Source organism: Vipera berus (assembly GCF_964194415.1).
Source record: "Vipera berus genome assembly, chromosome: 3".
In the NCBI taxonomy this organism is placed as follows: Eukaryota; Metazoa; Chordata; class Lepidosauria; order Squamata; family Viperidae; genus Vipera; species Vipera berus.
Genome location: NC_138204.1, coordinates 119,617,155 through 119,631,790, shown reverse-complemented (window position 1 = coordinate 119,631,790; position 14,636 = coordinate 119,617,155). Strand labels below are relative to the sequence as shown.

The 14,636-nt window shown below is 41.3% G+C and overlaps 1 protein-coding gene across 1 annotated transcript in view; it reads right to left on the bottom strand.

The window, feature by feature from the left end:
* DIAPH1 (diaphanous related formin 1) overlaps positions 1 to 13,943 on the bottom strand; it is a 99,229-nt gene extending 85,286 nt beyond the window's left edge. The window contains exons 1-2 of the mRNA XM_081324764.1: positions 13,450 to 13,943; positions 782 to 808 (exon numbers count right to left, since the gene is read on the bottom strand). Of these exons, the coding sequence (XP_081180890.1) occupies positions 782 to 808; positions 13,450 to 13,590 (168 nt within the window). The 5' untranslated portion in view covers positions 13,591 to 13,943. The remainder of the gene's footprint in view (positions 1 to 781; positions 809 to 13,449) is intronic.
* Between the last annotated feature and the right edge of the window lie 693 nt (positions 13,944 to 14,636).

Here is a 14,636-nt window from a genome sequence, read left to right as displayed (position 1 = left end):
CTTTCTCAATTTCTATTTTAAAAAGGCCTGCAACATTATCCAAAGCAGAGTATCCTGTCCTTGCATATGCTGATTTTATAACCACCAGAGTTCCCTCTCATCTAAATTAAATTTCAGTTTGTTTACTGATGGACAATCCATTACCACCGCCTTTGGGATACAAAGATTTATTTAGAATTCCTGTCTTCTCACTAGAGGCATATTTAGGTACTAACAATACTTCAAATTAAGTATCAAGATAATGCATGCATTTTAAAGATGAGAGAAAACAATGGGAACTCTTGTGGTTGCCTATCATCCCAATGCCTATTATGTATAGGAATACTTCAGAGAATCAGATTTTTAAAAAGAAGGGAGGGTAGGTAACATAATATGTTATCTTCCAGACTCATTATAGAAAAGCAACCAAGGAGGCGAAGAGGTTAAAAATTACACTCTCCTTTCAATCTGCCGGTGCAAACTATATATTTAATCCATTGAACAAACTGGATGCCAGAGTCAAAGTGACACAGCTTCAACAAAAGATACCATTAAATATGTACAAACATTTCTTGCAAAAAGAGTAGCATCAGGAATACAGTAACAGAGACAAGAATACTATACCATCTTTTAAAATGGTTAGTATACTCTATCAAGGCAAACACTTCACAAAAGAGAAGTTAGCAGTCAGAAAGCTAATAATAAAAACCCAGGGAAGAGAATGCACAAAATTTGTATTAGGATTTATAGATAACTTACAAAAACAGTTAATGCCAAAAATATATAACACAATTGCTCTTACCTCATCTGCCATTGCACGCTTCAAATTCTACAATTGGGGAAAACAAAAAAGGCAGAAAAAATGAATCAATAGATTACAAAAAATCCAGGAGCAAAAGAGAAAGGGCTAGCAATACACATAACGTGGGCATTAATGTCCACAAATATTTTCTTCTTAGTTATTTTCTTCTTAGAAACACAATTAAACCATTTTCTTTTGATCGTATTTAATAGCAATTCTTAAGCCCACCAAGCATTTCACCCAAAGAGCTAAAGAGCGTGAATTGTACTAGCAAGCTTTATGTGAATGTGTATTTCAGACAGTATTCTTTGCATACAAAAATCTAAGCTATCTGTAAATACAAAAACCAAGATATTCTAAAACACATTTTTAAAAATATGAAGACAACGTATCTCTGGGGAAGAGTTCCAAACTGTATGTGAAGAATAAAAGACAAAAATGGGGGGATATTGGGTGAAAAATCATTGGAAAAAGAACAATTTAATTGATAGAATATCTACTTCAATTATTTGCATTTTTGCATTTAAGCTATAAGTTTCAATAATGCAAAAGAGTCTGCTGCTTCAGCAGGAGGTTGGACTAGAAGACCTCCAAGGTCCCTTCCAACTCTGTTATTCTTTATTCTATTCTGTATTTTGCAAAAAGCATCAGCAAATAGTCCCAAAGGTCCTTTTTCAAAAGGCAGCTGGACTTTGTTTTTCCTTGAACACATTTCACTTCTGATCCAAGAAGCTTCTTCAGTTCTGACGGAGTCAGAAATGAAGACGCTTCTTGAATGAGAAGCGAATCATGACCTGGATGTCTGAGAATCTCTACAGACATCAGCAAATAGGAATCCCTTTCAACGGAAAGAGATAAAATGTAATTCTTTCCCTCCTGTTACAATTTGAGAAAAGTTTTTCCACTGAATGTATGGGTATGTGCTACCACTTAAAAAATATCCCCTCTATGAATTAGAATCCCATATAACAGGTATAGGGAACTTTTAGCCCATGGAATTTCTGAATTCAGTTTACCATCACGGGCAGACTCAACTTTCTCTTTTGCTCTGGCTACAATGTATTCTTCACAATCCCATCTTTTACTCATAGAAACTTCTCATTTTACAACTAACGGATGAACAAACATGAAAACTCTTTGTCAAACCTTCAAACGATCCTGGCCACAGCCACCTTTGGCTCATTTTTGATTGCCACAGTAATGAGAAGAGGGAAATGTGTTCTCTTAATTTAGTCATAACAAATACTAATAAGCTAATTTCCTTAAACCAGAAGTGAAGTCTTTATGTAGCACTGTAGCATGTGACCTAGAAGAATAGCCAATGTGGAGTATAAAACTCTCTTGGTTGTTCTATGTCTCCTTTTACCCTTCTCTTGCTTGATGTGTTAGCCACTGTGCTGTCTCTTTTTCTATATCCTTCTATATTTTCTCAAAGATCTCCCTCTCAAACTCATGCATGTAACTTAGCTCTTTCTCTATGACTGGTGACCCTCTAAAAATATTATCTGTGGCTCCACTCAGTAAAACCACCCCATGGTTTAGAAGTGCTATATTTATATTCCACAAAGTTACAAATGAATGAAGGTGAATATATGTGTCCAAAGATAATGTTGCAGGATCCAATTCTGATTGTAGATTATTTATAACTTTGCAGGATCCAATCTGACTAGATCCAGATTGGATCCTGCGAAGTTATTTATTTATTTTTATTTTTTTCTTTCTGTATTCCATCTAATCCTCACTTTCTTTAATTCCCTTGTGTGTAACTGTATGATAGAATAGAATAGAATAGAATAGAATAGAATAGAATAGAATAGAATAGAATAGAATAGAATAGAATAGAATAGAATAGAATAGAAGCTGGAAGGGACCTTGGAGGTCTTCTAGTCCAGCCCCCCCACTCAAGCAGGAGAACCTATACCATCTCAGACAAGTGACTGTCTAATCTCTTCATAAAAACCTCCAGTGATGGAGCGCCCACGATTTCTGAAGGCAAGCTGTTCCACTGGTTGATTATCCTCACTGTTAGGAAATTTCTCCTTAGTTCCAGGTTGCTTCTCTCTTTGATCAGTTTCCAACCATTGTTTCTTGTCCTGTCCTCTGGTGCTTTGGAGAATAATTTGACCCCCTTTTCTTTGTGGCAGCCCCTCAAATACTGGAATACTGCTATCATGTCACCCCTATTTCTTCTTTTCTTTAGATTAGCCAAATCCAAGTCCTGCAGCTGTTCCTCATATGTTTTAAGTCTCCAGGCCTTGCATCATTTTAGTTGCTCGTCTCTGAATTTTTTCCAAGGTATGATGTAGTATGATGACCAAAATTGGTTGCAGTATTCCAAGAGTGCTCTCAGTAGGATTTTCTAAAGCGGTACTAATACTTTGCGTGATCTTGATTTTATGCCTCTGTTTATACAACCCAGGATTTTATTAGCTTTTTTGGCTGGTGCTGCACACTGCTGGCTCACAGTCAAGTGATCATCAACTAGGATTCCAAGGTCCCTCTCACAGTTACTGTTTTAAGCCAGGTCTCATCCAATCTATACTTGCACTTTGATTTTTCCTCCTAAATGTAAAACTTTGCTTTTCTCCACATTGAAACTCATTTTTTTGGATAGGGCCCATTGTTCAAGTTTCTCAAGATCTTTTTGGATCCTAAGCCTGTCCTCTGGGATGTGGGCTATTCCTGCCAGTTTAGTGTCATCTGCAAATTTTATGAGTTCCTTTTAGATTAACACACTTGAAAATACACTACAAAAGTTCGAAATAACAGCAACAAATTATCCATATACACTACAATTTTGATGAAAACCCAAGTTTTCGTACCCCCTGGAATATTGTCTCGCACCCCCAGTTGGGAACCCCTGATTTAGTTGTTGGCACTTTGAAAGTTGGACATTAGCTCTCTGAGAGTAGTTGAGGATCCCTGGGGGTGTAATCTGTGCCCTCGGGGTCACCTGAACCAGACTTCAAATGGGTGTGGAATCTTCTTGGAACTACTGAAAGGACTGTGTTGTAAACAAGAGAAAGGTAGTGTCATATCCCTCCCCCTCTGTTGAGAGAGAGCTGTTCAATTTTAACATAGATCAGACATGTCAAAGACAAGGCCCGGGGGCCAGATCCGGCCCGCGAAGTGGTTTCATGTGGCCCGCGAAGCCATCCTGGAAACAGTGAGGGAACAGCCCCCTCTGCCTTGGCCCTGAGACCCTCCTTCTGCAAATTTTATGAGTTCCTTTTAGATTAACACACTTGAAAACTCAGGAATTTTGTTTCCTCTTGGTTTAGCTATAAGTTCAGGATACTGTCAAAAACCATTCTTTTCCTGGGGGGGGGGGGCTTATCTCATTTCTTTCCTAATTCATTTCTTTCTGAGGGTTCTGCCATTCTCCTGAGGAGGAGTGAGGAAGGCTCTGTGTTATGTTATTCTGCTTTCCTTAAATGTATCCTTTCCGCTGTTCCTACATATTTACTCTTTGAACTGTCTCTCCCTTGATGTTATCTTGGGGTGAGAAAGGAATATACCTCTGGCCATCTGGTTTATCTCTCGCTGCGGAAGGGAAGGTGCGAAGGCCCAACAACATCTTCACAAGCATGGAAAGGACCCCGTTATCACCTCCTTTCCCACAGCGGACTTAACACCTGAGGATTGGCCCATTCAAACTGACCGGATGAACTATTGGGGTGGGGTTTACTTGGGACTCTTTTAACCTATTGATTTGAGCGGGAAACCCTCAGATCCTGCCTATTATGCCTGCTATCAGCTTCTCCTAATAAAAGTTCCTTGTGGAATGAAACTGTTCCAAGAGTCCTGCTTTCTTGGGATGAGGTTTTGAAGTGGGCCCTGACAGATACACAACTGTGGGACTGAGGAAAAGGGAACCAGCATATGGAAGCTGGCAATCATAAAAGTAATTTATCTTCTCACCCATAGATCTCTCTATAAAGGAACAAGAAATCAAGGGAGCTGACCAGAATTTCACATTAGATCTTCCATGTTTCTATACACTGCTGTCTAAATTGCTCATTTTTACTTTATTTTATATTGCAGCCTCAAGCTTAAATTCTATTTGAGCAAATGCAACTCTTCTCATACTTCTCATTTGGGTAAAAGAACTCAGCCTCCCTAGCATTTCATATCTGACTAAGACATTCTCCCTCTCCCTTTGTGGTTTCAAACACAGGAAACAGGCTACCCACCCAAAAGCTTACAGCTAACGGAACAGTGAAGTGATGAAATGAGTTAACAAGCAAACAATTTTCAAACTGTTACACCCAAAAGACCATCCAGCATGCTTCAATATTACAAAAGTAGAAATCATTTACTGACAGCTGACTAAAGCATGTCTGCCTCACTTGTGCTTCTGCCCTGCTTTAACACATCAAAATATTAAACTTTTGACAGATGTACCATAAAACGTCAAAACAACAGAAGAAAAAATGCAAATGAGAGCTAGATTGAGAGGAAGTCATTACTCAAAGAACAGGAACTTCAGGTGATGAACTACTACATAGGCAGCATCAACTAAGCAGCTGCTTTCTTCATGTACAGTATTACTGTATGTGAGAGAGGGGGAAGGAGGGGAGAGAGAGAGAGAGAGAGAGAGAGAGAGAGAGAGAGAGAGAGAGAGAGAGAGAGAGAGAGAGAGAGAGAGAGAGAGAGAGAGAGAGAGAGAGAGAGAGAGAATGGACAAATAGATATGATAGCATTCTGTTTTTCTATGGAGATTCTCAGTCATCCAGGTCAAAGTTGTCCCAAAGGTGCTTTTTCAAAAGACCAATGAATTTTCTTTGTTTTTTCTCTTTAAGATGTTTTTCTTCTCATTTGAGAAGCATTTTCAGTTCTGACTGATTGGTGAGGAATGGAAGGATTTATATTCCTCGCAAACATCTAGTTCACCAGCTCCCCACACCCCTAGAAAACTTCTGATATATTTTTGCACCCCTTACAAAAGTTCGAAATAACAGCAACAAATTATCCATATACACTACAATTTTGAAAACCCAAGTTTTCGTACCCCCTGGAATATTGTCTCGCACCCCCAGTTGGGAACCCCTGATTTAGTTGTTGGCACTTTGAAAGTTGGACATTAGCTCTCTGAGAGTAGTTGAGGATCCCTGGGGGTGTAATCTGTGCCCTCAGGGTCACCTGAACCAGACTTCAAATGGGTGTGGAATCTTCTTGGAACTACTGAAAGGACTGTGTTGTAAACAAGAGAAAGGTAGTGTCATATCCCTCCCCCTCTGTTGAGAGAGAGCTGTTCAATTTTAACATAGATCAGACATGTCAAAGACAAGGCCCGGGGGCCAGATCCGGCCCGCGAAGTGGTTTCATGTGGCCCGCGAAGCCATCCTGGAAACAGTGAGGGAACAGCCCCCTCTGCCTTGGCCCTGAGACCCTCCTTCTGCCAGAGACCCTCAGATCTGTCCCACTCCTGCCCAGGCCCCCATAGGCACCCTTGATGTGAACAATGTAGAGCTGGCCATGCCCACCCAGTAGGCCATACGCACTCTAGCCACGCCCACCCAGTAGGCCACACCCACCCTGGCCATACCCACCCGCCCCAAGGGCAACCGCAGTGTTGATGCGGCCCTCAATGAAATTGAGTTTGACACCCCTGACATAGACACCATAAGGCTCCTCCTATGCAAAGGAATCAACTTCTCCCCCCCACCTCCCTGGTCCTTCATTGTTGGTGGATTTTTCAGCAAATATCCCCAGCAGCCACAGCAGGATAGGACTGGGGACTGCTGCCTTGAAGATCCTATTTCTTTCAGTTCACCAATGTGTCTCTTTGTTTTTTTTCTCACTTTCTCTGCAACAAGGGTTCATTGAAACACACTAGCAGCTTTGTCCACATTGCACTTGATCCAACAGGTTTTTCTATGGGGCAGAAGCAGTAGCTTCTGCAGCAACTTTTTCCCCACTTGCTCAGGCAAAAGTGGAACATTTTCATTTTCCCCTCTTTGAATGAATTGGCAGCTAGTTTGTTCAGGTGGAATGTGAGGCTTTACATGCCATCTTCCACAAATAAAATGCAAACTCCTTAATTTGCTTGCAATATTTACACTTCAAGAATGCCTGATTTAGTGGTTTAATGCATTAAGAAAGCAATTAGAGCAGAAAATGTAGACCTCACTTATTCTGCAGGTGGCCTTCTAAAACAAGAGACAACCAAAATTTTACTTCTCACTAAAAGTGCAAAGAAAAATATGTGGGGCTGGAACCAAATTAACACTATTGCAAGATATCTAATCAACTTAATTAGCAGAATCCTTTTAGTTCTTTAGTATCTGATGACAGCTTGTGAACAACTGGACACAGAGGAATAAATAAACAAGTCCCATCCCCAAAGCCAGAAAGAATTAAAACTCAGAATACCTAGATAATATTAAATCACCATCTATCCTATTTTGTAGGTTTTACCATGAAATCCAGTAAAGCCCCAAATACTACCAGGCTGACCACTTCAAAGTTCACAGAGTAAAAAAAAAATAGTCCAACCTATCAAAAACAGCACCATAGGAGACAGAACTGGAATACAAATCAAAATAGGCAAGAAAATGGTAAGAAAACACCTATCCACTCTAAATGTGTTCAAATCGCCAGGATCAGATGGATTTCATCCAGGATTCTGAAGGAGATGGCAGATGGAATCACAGAACCCCTGAACAAAACCTTTTTAGATCTAGAGCAGGGGTCTTCAAACTCGGCCCTTTTATGACTCATGGACTTCAACTCCCAGAATTCCTCAGCCAGCATGCCTGGCTGAGAAATTCTGGGAGTTGAAGTCCATGAGTCATAAAAGGGCCGAGTTTGAAGACCTCTGATCTAGAGCATGGAAACTACTAGAGGTCGGGAAAAGAGATGATGTAGTTCTAATCTTCAAAAAGCGGGGAAATGGAACCAGGAAACTACAATCACCCTGACATCAATACCTGGAAAAATTCTGAAAAAGATAATCAAGCAATGGATTTGTGAGTAACTAGAAACGAGCAAGGAGATTACTATAAGCCAGCATGGGTTCATTAAAAACAGATCATGCCAGACAAATCTCATTGCCTTCTTTGACAAAGTGATTGAATAAGTGGATCAGAGAAATACTATGGACAGTTTACCTCGGCTTCAGTAACGTATTTGACAAAGTAGACCACAGTAAGATAGAACAATGTGGGACACACAGTACAATCACCAGATAGATTCACAATTGGCTGACCAACTGTACTCAGTGGAATTATATCTCCATCAGTGGTCCCCAATCTTTCCAGCTCTGTGGAACGTCAGCAGTGGGGGGGGGAGAGAGAAGGGATGGTTTGTGTGTGCCCGCCACTTGTACAAATGCAGCTTCGCGCACTTACCACTTGCACGGCCTGGTCCCCAACAGGCCACAGACCAGGGATTGGGGACCTCTGATCTACATGAAGGAAAGCATGCAGTGTTGTACTTCAAGGTTCTGTTGGGCCTAGTACAACATTTTCATAAAAGAGCTAGATGAAGGAATAGAAGAGGAACTCATCAAATCTGCAGACAACACCAACCTAGGGGAAATAGCTAATATTTCAGAAGACAAATTCATGATTCAGAAGGATCTTGACGGATTTAAACACTGGGACTTATTCAATAGATTCCAATTCAGTGGTGACAATAGTAAGGTCCTATACATAGGCAAGAAAAAATAAATGTACAGGTATAGAACAGGTGGTACCTGGCTCAACAGTAGTAGTAAATGAGAGGAATCTAATGTCCTAGTGGACCAGCACTTAACATGAGCCAGCAGGGTGCTGCAACTGCCAAAAAAACCCCACCACAATGCAGTCCTAGGCTGCATCAACAGAGGGATAGCATCTAGATTCTAAGAAGTGATACTGCAGCTTTATACTGTACTGGTAAGACCACACACTTGGAATACTGCATGCAGTTATGCTCACTATGATACAAAAAAAGTGCTCAGTCCCTAGAAAGAGTACAGAGAAGAGCAACAATGATAATGGGTCTGGAGGCTAAATCATACAATGAACAGGTGAGGGAACTAGGCATGTCTAGTGTAATAAAGAGGAGGATTGGGAGTGAGATAACAACAATAAATGAGGAGCTCTCATAGAAGAGGGGACAACCTATTTTCCAAAACACCTGAAGGCCGGACAAGAAGTAACAGATAGAAGCTCATTAAAGAGAGATCCAACTTAGAACTAGGGAGAAATTTCCTGATGGTAAGAACAATTAGTCAGTGGAATGGCTTCCCTCCAGAAATTGTGGGTGCTGCATCACACGAGTTTTTTAAGAAAAGACTGGACAACCGTTTGTCTAGAATGAGACGAACAGGGAGTTGGACTAAAAGACCTCCAAGGTCTTTTCCAGCACTGTTATTCTATGTTCTATTTCTTTAAAAATTATGAACTAAGTATTCTCAACTACAACAGACTCCATGTAACCTGATACCAAACCATGTTGCACGTATTTGCCAAACTTTCCTTTTTCATCAGGCTGACCTGGACTGACGACGGGTTTTTAAAATGTTTTAATTTTTAATTGTTTAGTTAATTTATTTTGGGGCTGTTTATTTAATTTCTCTTAACTTTTGTATTGTTGTTTTTATTGTTGTTAGCCGCCCTGAGTCCTTCGGGAAATAGGGCAGCATATAAGTCCCAAAAATAAATAAAATAAATAAATAAATAAATTTGCCAATACCGTCATACTTCGGCACTCAACTGCTTCAAAAATCATCAAATTCAGTATTCAATGCATTTTAAAGCAGAAATTTTCTCCTGGCACTCATCTTTCTCCCAGTATTGGATGCATAAGGAAGAAATTGTTGACATCAGCTACTTCATGATTCACTATTTCTTCTGGCCCAAAGAGTGGGTCACAAAGTAAATCATGTGGTTTTCTCAGAACTAGTCGGTTTTAGTATTCATTGCATCTTCCAGAACAAATTATTGACAAGTATCAAGGTACCACTGTATAACTAAATTTGGCCAACAATATTCAAAAATCTTGAGAGGCTCAAAGTAATAAGTTTGCATAACCCACATGCAGTCTCTGGGGCAATCAACCCAACACAGTAATCTTTATCACTATTTTCATTCCATAAGCAAGTCAAATGGCAGACGGTAATGGATATACATAACTTTATCTAAAACAGCCTGGATATTACAGGGGCTTGCTCAAGTATGGAATCTGACACAGAGAGCAATAATGATTTTAGTGTCAGATAATTTTATCTCAATTGAGAAAATTATTATAGCTCCTTCCAAAGAAATATCCATCATTTCCATCATCTCAGATAAATGGTTGTCCAATCTCTTCTTGAAAATTCCAGCAATGGAGCACCCATAACTCCGGGAGGCAAGCTGTTCCATTGACTGTTCTCTTTGTCATGAAATTTCTCCTTAGTTTTAAGTTGGATCTCTCTTTAATAATCCTTTTCCTGCCCTCCGGTGCTTTGGAGAACAACCCCCTCTTCTCTGTGACTGAAAGATAGCTATCATTTCACCCACAATCCTTATTCTCATTAGGCTACACACACCTAGTACTCTTAACTGGTCATCATACAGTTTAGCTTCCAAACCTGTGTTATCTTTGTTGCTTTTCTCTGCACTCTCTCTAAAGTCTCAGCATACTTTTTATATCATGATGACCAGAACTGGATACAATATTCTAAGTGTGGGCTCATCAGTACAATATAAAGTGGTACTATCACTTCTCATGATCTTAAACGTATTGCTCTGTTGATGCAAACTACAACTGCATTGGTTTTTTTGGCAGCTGTAGCACACTGCTCGCTCATACTTAAGTGGTGGTCTATTAGATTACCTAGATCCATCTCACAGTTACTACTGTTAAGCTAGGTGCAACTATTCTATACCTGTGCATTTGTTTTTTTCTGCTAACTGTAGGACCTTACTATTCACATCACTGAACTGCATCTTGCTGCATATGGTCCAATGCTTAAGTCCACCAATATTCTTCTGAATCATGAGCTTGTCTCCCAAAGTGGTCACAATTCCCTCTAGCCTGATGTTGCCTCCAAATTTAATTAGCTTCCCTTTTGTCTCTCACTTGACTATGAGCCAGCAGTGTGCAGCAGCACCCAAAAAAGCTAACACAATCCTGGGTTGTATAAACAGAGGCACAGACTCAAGATCACGCAAAGTATTAGTACTGCTTTATAAAACCCTAGTGAGAGCACACCTGGAATAATGCAAATAATTTTGGTCAAATACTACAAAAAAGATGTTGAGACCTTGGAAAAAGTTCAGAGAAGAGCAACTAAAATGATCGAAGGCCTGGAGACTAAAACATATGAAGAATGGCTGCAGGACTTGGGCTTGGTTAGTCTAAAGAAAAGAAGAAACAGAGGTGACATGATAGCAGTATTCCAGTATTTGAGGGGTTGCCACAAAGAAGAGGGGTTCATGTTATTCTCCAAAGCAGCAGAGGGCAGGACAAGAAACAATGGTTGGAAACTGACCAAAGAGAGAAGCAACCTGGAATTAAGGAGAAAGCTCCTAACAGTGAGGATAGTTAACCACTGGAACAGCTTGCCTTCAGAAATCGTGGGTGCTCCATCCCTGGAGGTTTTTAAGAAGAGATTAGGCAGTCACCTGTCTGAAATTGTATAGGTTCTCCTGCTCGAGCAGGGGGCTGGACTAGAAGACCTCCAAGGTCCCTTCCTATTCTATTCTATTCTATTCTATTCTATTCTATTCCATTCCATTCCATTCCATTCCATTCTCATTTATGAAGATGATATATCCACAGCAGTTCCCTGATCCACTAACTTAGTCATATTGTCAAAGAAGGCAATAAGATTTATCTGTCATGATCTTTTTTAACAAACCCATGCTGGCTTTTAGTAATCACCTTGTTCATTTCTAGGTAGTCAGAAATGTGATCAATGATCTTCCAATTCCTATTTAAGCTGGGCAAAATATGCATCAATACAGGATCAGGTAGGCTAAGTATAAAATGGTGCACACAAAAGTAACTACACATATATGCTGATAAGAGTCTGAGCTGTCAGGAATTCTGGAAAAAAGAACTGGGAATCAAAGTAATAGGACAATGAAAATACTAGCTTGGGGTACAGCAGCTGTGAAAAAAATGTCCCGCACAAGGGAACTTTAGAAATGCATTGAAAATTAAAGCATCTTGTACAAATGTATGGTATTTCTGCATCTCAGTGCAGTGCTGTTTACATTTGAAAAATATAATTCAGCTGCAAAACATGCAGAAGATGCCAACCAAAATGATCTTAGGATTCCAAATGTCCCTTCAAGAAAAAGCAACAAACCAGGATCTGAGATTTGAAAAAGCAGCAACTGAGGACAGGCATGAATGAGTTATATTAAACTATGCATGACATTAGAAAGTGAACATGGAGAATTTCCACGCACTCACACACACACACCAGAAAGGCAACCTGTTGTACGAGCTAAGGAGTGGGACTAGAACCTAGGAGACTATGAATTCTACTACTCCATGCGGTACAGAAGGAAGCTGGATGATTTTAAGTCAGTTGCTATGTCTCAGCTCACCGCATCTCACAGGGTTGTAATTGGAAGAAAAGGCAGCATTACAGACATAACCCTGAGTTGCACAAGATAAAAGCAGAATAAAAATCGAATAAATAATAAACACTAAGACAAGTTGATCAGTGAAGCTAATTGGAAGACATGGGAAAAAGATAGCTGTGAAATTCATTTCCTCAAGATGTATGATGGTCCCTAACTTGGACAGTTTTTAAAAGGGGATTGCATGATTCCACAAGGTCAACTTTTTAAAAGATCTATTAAGGGTCAAAGAGTTATCTGCAGGTTGGAGACAGTTTGCTTCCAGATATATGTTGCAAGAGAACAAGCGATGAAAGGGTATTATTTTTCCACCTCTTGCTTGGAGGAACTAGAGGCATCTGGCTGGCTCCTATTGGAAACCAAATGCTGAACTAAGCTGGATCTTGCCTGACTCAACACTTCTATTCTAATCTGCCCTGATCCCTTCAAAAGTATTCTAAGACCAGCTTCAGAGCACTCTGGAAGGAGACTTTACCTGCTGGCTAAAAAAAATGCGGATAAAGGTCACAGCTTGTTATGTATGTTTACTTTTTCAATGGACCTTAATCCAGGCATGATGTAGAAACTCTTGTTGAGTTTTAAAGCAGAATATAAGGTTGAACGATGCAGACGGGCAGATGTTGCATGCATCAAGTGAAGACTGGGGGTGAAGGTTAATCAAGATACAGTCCAGGAAGCCTGCAAACGGGGAGAACTAACTAAACTACTGCTAAGCTTGTAAGCCGCCCTGAATCTTCGGAGAAGGGCGGGATATAAATGCAATTAAAATAAATAAAAATAAATAAATATAGGAGAGAAAAAAAAACTTCCCCCAAAAGTTGGTGAGGCAAGGGGTTGAACCGAGGCCTGAATCACACTCAGGCAGGCAGAATTCCGACTCTGCTATTGGACGGACCCACGAGGAAAGGAAACTTCCTGCCTCGCCCCGTCGAGAAACCGATGGGGCAATCTGCCTGCACCCATATATGCAAGGCCGAGCCGGCTCTGCCAAGCGCAGGGACCCAAAGAGAAGGCAGGGAGGGCAGCTCTGCCCAAGGACTGCCCCAAATCCCTCTTGCAACAAGGCAGGTGGCCTCTCTCCCTCTCTTTAAGACGACTTACGAATTTCCGCGGTTTCCCGCCGCCGCCGCCGCCGCCTCCACCTGGCTCTCCGGCTCCCGCAGCTCCCGAAGCCTCGTCAGCGCTCTTGCCTTTCTTCTTCTCTCGGCCGGCTCGGCCGGACCCGCTCCCGCCGCTCTCCATTGCCCCGGACTACCGGCAAGGCTCGCGGCCCGCAAAAAAAGGACACGACTTCCAACTTCGGCGAGCAGAACCAGCAGCGCAGCGGCGGCGGCCAAAGCCGAAGGCGCCTCGCTAACGCCGGAGACGAGCGCCCGCAGCGGGACTCGCTCGCCAACGGCTGACTGAAACTACGAACCGCCGCGCCGGCCGGGCAGAGCCAGCCGCTGCTTCCTTGTCGTTCGGAATGTCCGCCACGCCCACTGTTGTCGTCATCGCGTTCCACAAAGTAGGCTCCTCAAAAATGAGAAAGGCGGGAAGCCGCCTCTCTGTGGTTGAACAGGTACCGTTGTTATAGAGATAGATCTGGTAGAAACGCCCAGGACGAAACTTCCAAGTTCCCTTTGTTTTTTGTTCTTTTCCTTTCCGGGATCGAAAATGAAGCTACCTAATCAACCCAACTATTGGAAACCGATATTAATTTTTTTTTCATTCATTTTTCCCCCCTTCGTTTGAAAAAAGCTGTGTTTGAATGCAGTTTTTAAACTCTGTAAACAATTTTTGGTCGTTTCCAGCAAGACATCACAAGGAAATAGAGCCATTTAGGTCAAATAAATCTCACAATCCAACTGAGGCGCTTTCAAAAGTCTTGGATCAATTGACTTGTGTTGCCAACATTACTCAAGACTCAAAATATGTTTCATAATAAAAGACGTTTTAAAAATGTAGGAGGACCTACTTTTTCTGCTAGTTTTACCATAATACGTTTGAGCTATGCTGAAATCCTCCTAGAGGAGATCAACCCTGACTGCTCTTTAGAAGGCCAGATCCTGAAGCTAAAACTCAAATACTTTGGCCACCTAATGAGAAGGAAGGACTCACTGGAGGAGAGCCTAATGCTGGGAAAGATCGAGGGCAAGAGAAGAAGGGGACGACAGAGAATGAGGTGGCTGGATGGAGTCACTGAAGCAGGAGGCATGAGCTTAAATGGACTCCAGAAGATGGTAGAGGACAGGAAAGCCTGGAGGAACGTTGTCCATAGGGTCGCGATGGGTCGGACACGACTTCGC